Source organism: Physeter macrocephalus, chromosome 19, assembly GCF_002837175.3.
Source record: "Physeter macrocephalus isolate SW-GA chromosome 19, ASM283717v5, whole genome shotgun sequence".
Lineage (NCBI taxonomy): Eukaryota > Metazoa > Chordata > Mammalia > Artiodactyla > Physeteridae > Physeter > Physeter macrocephalus.
In genome coordinates, this window is record NC_041232.1 from 35,917,136 (window position 1) to 35,931,026 (window position 13,891).

Sequence of the window (13,891 nt, forward strand, 5' to 3'; positions counted from 1 at the left end):
AACAAAACAAAACAAAACAAAACAAAAACCAAAAAACCAAAAAACAAAATCCTGTAGGACTTCCCTGGTGGCACTGTGGTTAAGAATCCGACTGCCAATGCAGGGGACAAGGGTTCGATCTCTGGCCCAGGAAGACCCCACATGCCACGGAGCAACTAAGTGCGTGAGCCACAACTACTAAGCCTGCATTCTAGAGCCCGCGAGCCGCAACTACTGAAGCCCGTGAGCCTAGAGCTCGTGCTCCGCAACAAGAGAAGCCATTGCAATGAGAAGCCCAAGCACCGCAAAGAAAAGCAGCCCCCGCTCACTGCAACTAGAGAAAGTCCACGCACAGCAATGAAGACTCAACGCAGTCAAAAATAAAATATAAATAAATACATTTATAAAAAACCAAACCCAAACAAAAAAAACGCTGTAGTCTCTAGAGTTTTAATCACATTACTAATCAAATAATGCAATAATCAATTTATTTTCTAATGAATAAATGCATTTCTTGTGTTCATATTATACTTCCCCTTCCCCCACTAAGAGAAAAGGTTAAATGACATGCAATGGAAGCAATTATCTGAACTCAATATTTTGCTCCAAGTGTACCTTTCCTTTACCAGAGAGAAACAACAGAAATTAGGAATTTCTTTTCTGTTTCTCATGGTGCTTCATCTGATATAGGTGAACTAATCCCCATCCAAGAATTCAAATAATACTTGCCCAATTTTTTTTTTTTTTTTTTTGGCCACGCCACACAGCTTGCAGGATCTTAGTTCCCGGGCCAGGGGTTGAACCCGGATCCCGGCAATGAAAATGCCGAGTCCTAACCACTGGACCGCCAGGGAATTCCCTCCAAAATTTTCATAAGGTTACAAAAATAAAGTTTTTTTATGGTATAAGTGGACAAACTGCAGCAACTGATTAAATTCTTAATTCAAAGATAGAATTACTAAGATGGAAAACTGAGTAATTAAGGGTTAAAGATAAGAACCTGAAGTGGTAAAGCACAATCATTTATACTTGAGAAATAAACTGCTACCACTAATTTAAGCAATTCATTAAGTAACACTTCTCCAGAAAGTAAGTCCACAAACAAAAGACTGAAAAACAAAAGAATTTTTGGTAGGGAATCAAAGAATCATCTTAAGTACTGTAAACAAGCCAATCAACAGAATCAATTCTCCCCCTTCAAAGAATGGTGATAATCACACATCAGAAAAACATAATGGTTAAAAGAAGGATTTAACAGGCTTATTTGGTAGTGGATATAGTCTACTGTTATGCTGACAAAAATATGTCTGACCACTGTGAAATCCAAACAATATTTTCAAAGTATTACCTGGAAATTTACTCTCCCCTGTATCAATTTTTGCTTGACTGAGCAGAGTTGAAACAGTAGTAGTGGTATTTTCCACTGGATTGTTTTCAAGCTTAGATTCCAAACATAGGCTGCAATTCTAAGCACATATAATTCAAAACGTTAATATTTGCTTTTATATCAACCTTTGGGTCTTATCCCAATACTTTCAGTGAATTTTAGCACTATACTAAGAAAATTTAAGCTAATATATGGAGTAATTCACACAGATATGCCTTAAAAGTCTCTTTATGATCTCCCTACAAGCCACCCTTCTCAGCATCAACTTCTACTATTCCTCTTCACACTAGATCGAAAAATTTACCTCTCCAACAGATATATTCCATATTTGCCTGGCTCTATACTTTTTCTGGGTTTCATCTACCTAAACCTCAATGTCCATTAATAGCCACTGTAACATCTCACTACCAAGCACTTAAAATGTGGTTAGTATGACTGATTTATTACAAATGTAAATCACACACCAGATTTTGAGGTGTTAGTACAAAAAAAGTAAAACACCTCAATTTTTAAAATTCATGACACATTGAAATAATAGTATTTTTATATGACAAGTTAAATAAAATCTATTAATTTTACCAATTTTTTTTAATGTGGCTACCAGAAATTTTTAAACGATTTATGTGGCTCACATTATATTTCTACTGGCTAGTGCTAATCTAGAACACCTTATCCCCTGTATAAACTCAAGTCATTACTTAAATATTAACCCCTCCCATGAAGTCTCCTCCAAGTTTTCCCATCCCCTTTCCCCAAATTTTCCATCTACTTCATCTCTGTCTTTCATGCCCTTATCATTTCCTATTTTGAATTAGTTATTTGTTTTTTATTAATCTCCTATAACTCTTAAGAGCAAAGACTATTATTATTATATTTATCTTTGTATTCCCAAGAGCCCCTAAATCAGAACTCTGTCAAAGCAGATACTCAATAACTACCGAAGGAAAAATACTACAAACTCTATCAACATTAGCTGTCTCAAAGAAATGGAAATGAGGAGGTGAACAATTAACTTTCTATGTGTATGTATGTGTGTGTATCTATCTGTATTGCGATTGTTACAAAGAACATGTAACATTATTTTTGAACATTACATTTTTGAAAAATGAACATTATTTTTGTCATTAAAAAGCAGAAAAATTAAAAACAGTAAGAACAATTACATGTTACTACCTAATCTCCATTAGGAAGTTAGTAAATTACTAGTTTAAAAAACAAATCATAAAATAATTGAGCTTTAAAATTCATAAAACCCAAATAATTTAAATTCAGCCTAAAAAATTCAGAGAAGGGCTATCAGATGCTCAGCCTTACCAACCATCATCATTTTTCAGTACTGCTGAGACTGACACCATATAATAAAAAGAGCAAAATTAAAAGCAGCCACAGAAAAAGTTTTCAAATGATTTAAGGATTGTGTTTTACATTCTCCTATTTCCCCAAATATAAATCCGGCTAGATTCTGAAGCCAGCCAATCTCAGTTCAAAGCCTGACTCCATCTCTTACATGGATCTCTAAGCCTCACTTAAATCTCTAAGCTTCACTCTCCTCACCTGTAATATATGGATAATAACAGAACTCATGCTGTAGAATGTGGTGACAATTATATGAAGCTCTCCTCTGTCTAACAAAGAGGCAGTGTTCATTAACAAAAGCTACTATGATGGCTGAACTAAAACATCTTAGCGTTTATGGGAAGAAGAGAAATTTCTAAGTGACTAGTACAATGTAAATTCCTTAAAGGCAGGAAACATCATCTTATGTAGCCTTATTAGCACAGTGTCTCGGATGCAGCAGACAGTCAAATATGTCTTGAAATGATGTGGTCACCACATCTCCTGACCACTCACTCTGTGATAGTAATCACATTGCTGGTATCAGTAAAAAAGCTGGAAACAACCTAAAAGTGCTTTAACAGAGGGAAACATAAATAAACTGGTATATTCCTTTACAACTATTAAAATACCCATGTATTAATAAATATCAAATGTGCTGATTGCACAAAATCAAGTTGCAAAAAATATGTATATATAGAATATACACACACAAACTATGTTAGTTTTTATGTAAACGTTTAAAATACAAACAGTGCTAAGTATTCTTTATAATAGATATATATACATACACAGTGAAATCAAAAATAAAAACATAAAATATCCATACCAACTTTAGAAGCATATTTAACTCTGGGGAGAGAGGTGAATGGAAAGTAGAGGGAAGTATGGTCTTTATATCTGTAACATACTTTTCTTATTTTAAAAGACGTGAAGTCAATAAAATGTTAATTTTTGTCAAATTTGGGTCGTAGACACAAGTATAATATTGGTCTCTCTGTAGTATTCTAAACGTTTGAAACTCAAGACTTCTCATGTAAATTTGTATGTAAATAAAAATTTTAACACAAGTTTCACAGGACCGTTACTCATAACATTCCTCAAGATAGAGGTATTACATAAATCCAAAGCACATCTCAGTAAAAGCAGCATTATAGAAGATCAAAATAATGTAGTCTAACTAAACATCTCTATTCTAGTAGTTAGTCCAAAGGAATGGATTTCTTATTTCTCAATATAGTCCCCATAAACTATCTGCCTTTTGAGTTTTGACAGGCATTTATGCAGCAAGGAGTTAAAAGATACACTCTGCAACTACACCTGGAGTGTAGGCTGTCAATTTTTGACAAAGGCACACCCTGAAGAGAAAGCCACTCTGTGTCTGCAAGAGGCCACACTTACTACTCATTCTATCGCTCACTAGTTACTTTAATTACTATCACTATTTGAATAATTGTCTTCTAATTGATGCTTCCATTCACATTTGCACAGAAAATAAAATCTAAGAGTACCACATTGTATCTGTTCCCTTTAAGTTCACTTTCAATTTTAGTCCACGACAGTAGACAATAATCTATTTTCGGGGCTTCTGACACAAGCCCTGACTCCTTACTCAAATTTGATTCTAGACCCAAATGCCTCAAAAGAGAACTTTAAATCACTCCTAAAACTTTAAAGTGACTTGACTTTTTTCTCTACCCACGATTTTTTTCTCAAATGATCTACTAATATTCAGAGTATCTCACTGTAGAAAGAATGATGGGCTGAGAATCAGAACACCTGAATTCAAATCTATTTGCACAACCAAACATATGACCTAACCCACATTCCTCTATTGCTCTCAGCTTTCTCATTATAAAATTAAATAACTAAAACAAATTGGTAGAGTTCTAAAAATCAGTATTATAGAGCGCTAAAGTTTGACACATATAAAATTTCTGCCTATTGCTTTTATATATTGGTATTTTACCTATGATTTAATTTGGAAAGAAATGGGCCCAGCTGCTTTTAAAGGTTTCAAAACTACTTCTCAGATAATCATTCAAGTTTCTTCCAGCTATTTAGATTCTGTTTTTCAATTTACTTTTCCATCTTAAAAATTCTTGGCCACTACAATTTTATTCTTAGCCTGAGGACTGAATTATTTACATCTTTCAGACACTGTATTTGCCAATTGTTTAAAATGGCCACACAAGTCAAACCAAAAGGCGTCTCTACTATTAGAAATGTTTAATTTTTAAATTTTATCAGGTGGGGGAAGTTGATTTGTGCCAGCTGAAATTAATTTTAATAACTTGGTCAGAATTGGGCCCAACTTCAAGTTCTACATTTTAGTCACTCACTATGAAACATAGTTTCTGTGGTTACAATTAATAGAAAAAGGAAACAAATCAGTGTGTTAAAGGAAAAAGAAAAGCTAGACTTCAACAGGTTTATGCTTCACATAAAATAAAAATGAAGGATGAAAATAAGGAAACAATGACAAGCATTCATGTAAATATGAGACATCTAAAGGCATCAGTAAGTTCTATCACTCACAAGATTGGGTTAATAAAATAGAATTCCTCAACATTTTACAACTTAATTCTTAAGTTAAAATATGTTGTAAACACTTAAATCTTATCAGAAAGTACTCAGACACCTCTATGTACATGATGAAAATAGATTACCTTATCTGGTGTTGATTCAAAAGAATCTTTCTTCTGGTTATCCAAAGGCTGATCAGGAGGTGGTTTTATCTGATTACCCAAACAGCAATTTTCAGGAGGCTTTTTTGGGGTTTTATTAATGTCAACTGTAATATCATTAAGTTTAACTTCTTCAGAATTAATTTCTTTCATTTCTTCCTGCTGGCAAGCTTTATATTTATCATCATGTGGTTTTGACCCTAAAAATGTACTTTGAGTCACTGGATGATGCATTTCTAATGCAGGCAGTGAAAAACTGGGTCGTAATAAGCACAATTTAGGCGAAAATTGAGAGTCTAATTTATTCTGCTGCACAGAGTTAAATTTTGAGAGCTTAATTTTAGTCCAGTTGGAGTTCTTTTTAGTTGAGTTGTTTATTCCATTTAGAATACATTTCACAGGCTTTGTTTTTCTACTGGGGAAGAAACGATTACACTGAACATCCTGACTTGTTTCCTTCTGATGAAGTATTTGTCTTTCAGCATCAGTCTCTTCCAATTTTATTTCTGTAGGCTTCTCCTCCTTTACATTTTCCATTTGTGAAGATTCCTTTTTTACTTCTACAGTATCTGACTCAATTTCACCAGCAATTTCTTCACAGAGCTGGAGAATGCTCCCTCGTTTGCTCTTTCCTGCTTGCTCCAGCTCATTATCTATACTTTGTTCAGGCACTGATGGCTGTGGACTTTTTTGGGATTTTGCACTAGTATTCACTTGTGTATGAACTGACTTCTTCATCTCATTCTTTTTAGAGACCACTGAAGTAGCCATTTTTGATCTTTTTATCTCAGAAGAAGTTACAGGCACAGATTTTGTTTCCTCTTTTCTAGTACTCTTCTGAAGACACTTTTCAGATCCTTTTATGCACTGAGAACTACAAGTATAAGCTGTCTGATGCTCTACTTTGCGTTTTTTTCCTTTTGGGGAATTTATTACTTCATTAGTTACAGAATTTTCATCCTCTTTAGAATCAGACTTTATTTCCAGTACTTTTCTTTTCACATGTTTCTGATTTGTTTTAACTTTATTAGATTTACTCTGAGTATTGCTACAGTGCTCTTTTTTTGTTGGTGGCAAACTCTGTTTAACTGCTTGAACTTGACCCTGAACGTCTCTATTACGCAGAGACCTTGTTGAAACCTCAGTTAACTGTTGTAGTCTTTGTGATCTCCGATTAAGCTGTTCATTTGATTTAGGGGTTTTGTGCACTGACTTTTTCTGAGATAATTTCTTCTGCTTTGTAGATTCTTGTTGTGAATGTCCCTTTACAGTCACCATATTTTTATTAATAGGTTTACTAGCTTTTTTATCACTGGATGCTGACCTTGTGCTCATGCATGTTCCTAATTCAGGCTGATTGACTTTACTTTCATTGGAAGATTTAACCAGTGATTTTATAGCTTCCTTTGGACCTGATTTTTTTACTAGATTCTTTTGAGAACCTTGAATTTGTGTTTCTAGATTCTTATCTTCACTCTTTTTAATAACACTGGAGGAATTTTCTTTTGATTTCTCCTGAATGGACATCATTCCTGAGTAAGGTCCTCCTTTTCTGAGTAGTTTTTGAGATTTTTGTGTCCTGGTAGTTGTAAATGTTGAATGTCTATTACTATTACCGAGCAGCAGGTCTTAAAAATCAACTGATACTGATATACATTTTCAACAAAAATACTAGTTTGCTAAGATTTCTGTCATCCTTATGGCATGAGAAAAGCTGGCATGAAGGTTGAAAGATATTTGGTTTACTCTGGACGAGGCAATAGAAATTTGAGGAAAATTTAAATCTAATCTGATATTTTCAGAACTTTTTATGAAAAAATTTTAATTCAAGTTTGATCTATTTTGTTAATTTTATTCAATTAATATCAGTTTTCAGGCCTAGCCCTATTACTGGAGGAGTTATTTATCACTGACCTGTCTGTTTTGACAAAGTTTTTGAAAACTTTTTTCTTCTGAAGTCTACAGTTATTGGACTTTGATTCATTGGAAACATGTCTTACAGTTAACACGTTTCTTTCCTTGTTTGTTGAGCCTGTTCGTTTAAAGTTCTTATCTAACCACTTCCGCTTAATAAAATAGTCTATTAATATAGATTTCCTTTTGTGCTGCCATTTCTGGAAAAATAAAAAAATAAAAATTAAATTTTGTACAATTCAAGAAATTTAGCAATGCTGATACTATACAGAAATAACCATGACTTACATAAACTCTAACTTCTTTTTGAATTATTTAGTCTGTATACTTAAGGCTAACAGAAAAAAGTATCCCAAGTACAGTCTTATAAATAATGGAAAACCTGTCTTATGTAAGCACACAATAGTTGAAAGTCAATCTATTCCTTGAGGTTACTTACATTTCCTTTCCCACAAGAAAGAATTGATCTTTCAGCCACCATAACTCATAAAAATTTGACAAAATCATTCCTTATAATTTCCTTTCAACACATTACACAGCACCTAAAAGTAAAATATTTTAAAATGTTTAAAAGGTACAAAGATGTAATCATTCATTTACATCTCATCAAATCTATTAACCAACATGTTAATCTATACTCCATAATTTTATCCTATCCTACCATTAGTCTTCAGAGCTCAGTTTACACATAGCACTTAATTTTAGTATTTCTAACCTGAAGTAAACTATGGTACATGCATCCAATGAAATACAACGTTTCTATTTCATTGATGAAATCCATTTTATGTTTTAAAAAAAGTTTTAAAATACAAAAAACAATTCATAATATAGACATATAATGGTTAAGCTAGTAAAATCCTATTTTGAGGAAAAACAGAACACATAAATAACTATATTCATAGAAAAACAGTGACACACAGTAAAGAAGGCAGATTTAAACACACATATACCTCTACTCTCATGTAATACCCACTAAAAAAAAAAGCAACAGATTAAAACGAAGCAAGACAAAACCATAAACCCAAAGGATGAAGAACAAAAGTGTAGATGATAAAAATTAAACGTACAGAAGCTACAAAGAAGGACAAATAACTAACCTCCAGACTCAAAAAAACCTGATCCTAAACTAGAAATTGAGGAAAGCCAAGTGAGAAGCAGCTCTACGTAAACCACAGAATCCCTCAAGAAGCAGAAATTGGCAGTACCAGGAGATGGGATATGGGGAGGAAAATGGGACTCACAAAAGAGGAAAGACTGACACACAGCCATTCCAATTACTACCACCCAGAAGACTACCCCTGAAGACTGGTATAAATTTTTGGAAGGAGTAAAACAAAAGGTCTTTGGTCTGTGGGCTCAACAGTCACAGCTGAGGGAGGAAGTATCATACTGACAACAGAGGGAGTAAGTAGCAGTACACATACTGATTACTGAAACCCAATCCTTCCACCCCAAACCCTCTTTGCCTACTCACAGACTCCCAGAGGACAGCAGCCTAGCCTATGCATTCTAGGAAGGAAACTAAAAGATCATTTTCTAATGAATTTGACAAAACTAGAGAAAAGACCTAAAATATACTGATAGGGCCCACAGTCATTAATCACAGACATACACACACTCACTCACTCACACCCTACCAGCAGGAGACTACCCACCATCCAAACACAGTTTCCACTCAGTTTTTAGTGTCTCACTTGTAACCATGAGCAAAACCAGAATCACCACGTACAAGAGGAGAACCTTAAAAAACCAGGGAGGAAGTAGCTTGGAAGAAAAAAACAATGCACAGACAAAAACTAAAAATAAGTTAATTCATTCATGAAACAAATATATAAGAACGTTCACAGTACAAAAAGGAACTCTTGAAAATTAAAACTAATATTAAAGAAATTAAAAAGTCAATAGGCGCAATAGAAGATAAAGGTAAGGAGCTCTCCGATAAAGTAGAACAAAAACAGCAAGGTGGCAAATAGGAGACAAAAGAGAAGAAAGAGGACCATCCATGGAGAACAGTTCAGTAATTGTGGTTTTAGAAAACAGAGAAAAAGCACTGAAAAAAATCAAGAATTCAAGAAATTTTCCTATAATTAAAAGACATGAGTGTCCAGATTAAAAGGGTCAAAGTATCTAGCACAATGGATAAAAAAAGATTTTGATAAGTTTGTCGTGGGAATTCCCTGGTAGTCCAGTGATTAGGACTTTGGCTTTCACTAACGAGCACACGGGTTCAATCCCCAGTTGGGGAACTGCGTGGTGAGGCCAAAAATAATAATAATAATAAAAATAAAACAACTCCCCCCATAAAAAACAGATTAAAATTTGGGAGAATTTTAGTATTTGTCTTCAGAGTGGGAAACGCTTTCAAGCCTTGTCACAAAATTCAGAAGTCATGTTTGAGGGATAAAACTGGGGGAAAAATACTGGCAAGAAACAGCATAAGCTTATCACCATAATATATTCACTGGAAGTACACCACACATGGCTGGTAAAATAATAACAGAAAAACAAATTAGAACCAAATCAAAATACCATTTTTTACCTATCAGACTGGCAAAAGATCAAGAAGTTTTTAACAACACAGTCTTAGCAAGGATTTGTGACAGGTTATTCTCATATTACTGCAGGTGATTCAATGTCTATGCAGGACATCAAACAATTTCATTTTCAAGACTTTATATTACAGATATACTTGCACAAGTGCACAGACACAAGTAAATACAAAATTCATTGGAACACTGGATCAACAGACTGAAAATCCACAACATCCATCATTATAAACTGCTTTATAATTAATGATACACTCATACTATATCATGCAATCATGTCAAAGCAGAGATGAGATTCAGCTCAATTCCAGGCAAAATTCCCACAGGCTTCTTTTTTTTTTTTTTTTTTTTTTTGTGGTATGCGGGCCTCCCTCTGCTGCGGCCTCTCCCGTTGCGGAGGACAGGCTCCGGACGCGCAGGCTCAGCGGCCACGGCTCACGGGCCCAGCCGCTCCGCGGCATGTGGGATCCTCCCAGACCGGGGCACAAACCCAGTTCCCCTGCATCGGCAGGCTGACGCGCAACCGCTGCGCCACCAGGGAAGCCCCCACAGGCTTCTTATACAGAAACTGACAAGCTGATTTTAAAACTTATGTGAAAAGGCAAAAAAAAAAAAAAAAAAAAAAACACCACAAAAAAACCCACATACAATAGTCAAAGCCCTTTAAACAAAAATTCGAAATACACTATACGATTTCAAGACTTACTAAAAAGCTACAGTAATCAAGACAAAGGGACACAGAGATCAATGGAAGAAAATCCAGAAACAGACCCATACATTTATGGTCAGTTGAAAGAAAAGTCTGAAAAAAACAGTGTTGGAACTACTGGATACCCAAGTAGAAAAAAAAAAAAATCAACACTTACCTCACACGACACACAAAAATAAGTTGAGACTGATCACAGACATAATGTAAAACTATAAAACTCTAAAAGAAAAAAAAAGGCAAAAATCTTTGAGACTCTGAGGTAAACAAAGATTTTTAGGAAGGAATCCTGTTCATTCCACATAAAAACTTGTTCAAAAACCTTAAAAGCAGCTTTGTGTACAATAACCAAAATCTGAAAACAACCCAAAAGTCGGGTGAATGGATAAACAAAAATGTGGTATGTCAATATAACAGAACACTCTGCAATCAAAGAGAACAAACTACTGGAACCACATGAATGAACTTCACAATCATGATGCTGAATGAAAAAGGCTAGACACAAAGACTATACAAACTGTGATTCTACTTTTTGGAAATTCTAGAAAAGGCAAACTTATCTACAGTAACAGAAAGCAGATGAGTCACTGCCTGGGGTCAGGAGTGGAGAGAGAGAGAGACTTTTGGAGGTAATGGAAATGATCTCTATCTTGATTATGATGGTGGTTCCAAGACAGTGTAAATCTGTCAAAATCCACTAAATTGTACACTTTAAAAGGGTGCAGTTTATTAAACATAAATTATGCTTTAATAAATCTGTCTAAAAAATAGAACTGTAAGTTAACTGATATGGACCTACAACCGAGAAACACTGTTAAGCCAAATAATGCAAGGTGCATAACAGTGTGTATTTCCCTTTGTGTAAAAAGAATAAAAGGGAGACAGTGGGAGGAAGGGAAGATATAGAAACATATGCGTGTTTATGCACACAACAGGTATGGAAGGATACACAAGAAACTAGTAATAGTGAAGACTTCTGGGAAAGAGAACTACGGGACCAAATGTGAGAAGTGTGAAAAAAAAAAAAAAACAACTTACTTTTCACTAACTACCCCATTTTATTATGTAAACATATAATCTTGTCAAAAAAAGTTACATTTCTCTGAATATATTAAGTATATTTGGCATACTGACCAATTATCTTTGAAGGCACTGAATTGTAATAGTATAGGCCACTTACCTTCCTGAAATGAAAATCATATATAACTTTTTTCTTCAGGTTGATGGATGATGCTTCTAATAACTTCCTGTGTGTTTGGTTGTTAATCTTAAAGAAAAAAAAAAAAAAGAATTCTACAGCTAAAGTAAAACAATCTATTAAAAAACATGAGAATACAAAAACGATATTGCCTATTAACTGTCTATTAAGTATTAAAACAACTTAGACTAAGCTAGACTAACAATGACCTAGTGACCATTTTTCACTTGACATACAAAAATCATGCAACTCAATATGGTCATCATCTCATTTTTTATACCATATAATAGATTTATTTGGTTTTTCTTCAAAAATAACCACTACCTTCTATCCCAAACCCCACCTCCATGTAAGGAGTATATTATTTTCCTTCCCATCAGATGCTTAGCTTGACCATATGTCTTACTTTGGCCTCATGGTGGACAGAGCATACTCTCCTGCCCCCATAGCCTTGCATCTGATGATTTGGCCAGTGGGGTGTTAGCAGAAAGTATGCAAACAGAAGTTTGAAATATCTTTGTGCAGTTGGTCTTGCCCTCTTGTTACCTCTGTCATCACCACGAGAAGAGTTTCAGCAGGTAGATGCTGCCCCTTCAGCCTAGGCCCCAGAAGAAACACAAACAGTAAGACTGGGCCAAACCCCAAATGAGGTGCCAAGACCAACCCACAGGGAGAGAATTAAAGCCCACCCACACACCCACAGCTAAGCCTAAGTCACCTAACCCACAGCAGCTCTACAGATATATAAGCAAAAATAACTGCTGTTTTGGGGTTTCCCTGGTGGCGCAGTGGTTCAGAGTCCGCCTGCCGATGCAGGGGACATAGGTTCGTGCCCCGGTCCAGGAAGATCCCACATGCGATCCCACATGCCACGGAGCGGCTGGGCCTGTGAGCCATGGCCGCTGAGCCTGTGCGTCCGGAGCCTGTGCTCCGCAACGGGAGAGGCCACAACAGTGAGAGGCCCGCGTACCTCAAAAAAAAAGGTAAATAAATAAATAAATAAACAAATAATGTTTTAAACCACTGAGCTGTAGGGCAGTTTCTCATTCAGCAATAACTGATTAATACATATCGCAGTTAAATTTTCTGGGAAGCTCCATATTTACCCAAGATTAAGCCTCAGAGGTACAATAACTTGAAAAAATAGAAAATTCATTTAATTTCCTTTATTACTTTAGCGTCAAGAATTTTAATTTTAAAAATGATGAATTACCTTACTTTACTTCTTTTCCTCGCAATTTCTAAATATTTTAACATTTGGCAGTTGGGACCTACCATAATAAAAAGGTTAACTGATACACAAATCTACAACTTGTCACTCACCTGTTCAGGTATGCTAAGGATCACTTCACTTTAGTTTGCCCTACGTGTTAAATCATTATCAACCTAGCATTATACAACTTAATAACATCCCTTTCTATTAAATAAAATCTTGCAATCAAGGACTGAAATGCATTCTCTAACCTGTTAACAAACTGACAAGATCCCTCCACAACCCGGAGCCAACTTATTAATAGAATTCTAATAAAATCAATATTGGGGCCAAAAAACAATAATCAAACTTAACATGGGACTTACCTGGTGGCGCAGTGGTTAAGAATCCACCTGCCAATGCAGGAGACGCGGGTTCTATCCCTGGTCTAGGAAGTTCCCACATGCCGGGGAGCAACTAAGCCTGTGCAACTACTAAGCCTGCACTCTAGAGCCAATGAGCCACAACTACTGAGTCCACGTGCCACAACTATTGAAGCCTGCGTGCCTAGAGCCTGTGCTCCGCAACGAAGAGCAGCCCCCACTCGCCGCAACTAGAGAAAGCCTGCACGTAGCAACAATGACCCAACACAGCCAAAAATAAAAAATAAATAAAACAAAAAAAAAACATAAAATGATCACTTCAGAAAACCCACACTAACATTTATATAGAAAGATCATTTACAAGATATATGTTAGAAAGTACCTGACAATTTAAGAGTACATCCAATTTCCCAACAGTACATTATAATAAAATATACTCAAATTTTAATCATTAAAATATTTAGATAACATCACTCTATATATATATATATATATATTTTTTTTTTTTTTTTTTTTTTTTTTTTTTTGGTGGTATGCGGGCCTCTCGCTGTTGTGGCCTCTCCC

The 13,891-nt window shown here is 35.2% G+C and overlaps 1 protein-coding gene across 4 annotated transcripts in view; it reads right to left on the reverse strand.

The window, feature by feature from the left end:
- Window positions 1-13,891, reverse strand: part of ESCO1 (establishment of sister chromatid cohesion N-acetyltransferase 1) — a 71,170-nt gene that overhangs the window by 36,332 nt on the left and 20,947 nt on the right. For 3 of the 4 annotated variants that reach the window (XR_449213.3, XM_007127354.4, XM_055080779.1), the window contains 4 exons: window positions 11,735-11,821; window positions 7,742-7,844; window positions 5,371-7,502; window positions 1,328-1,445 (listed from right to left, as the gene is read on the reverse strand). Coding sequence is in view for 3 of the 4 variants with exons in the window: in XM_007127354.4 (XP_007127416.2) it covers window positions 1,328-1,445; window positions 5,371-6,918 (1,666 nt within the window). In the remaining variant the exon portion in view is untranslated. Of the gene's footprint in view, window positions 1-1,327; window positions 1,446-5,370; window positions 7,503-7,741; window positions 7,845-11,734; window positions 11,822-12,158; window positions 12,288-13,891 lie in introns of those variants that run through there. The other variant, XM_028479920.2, reaches the window with a different exon arrangement.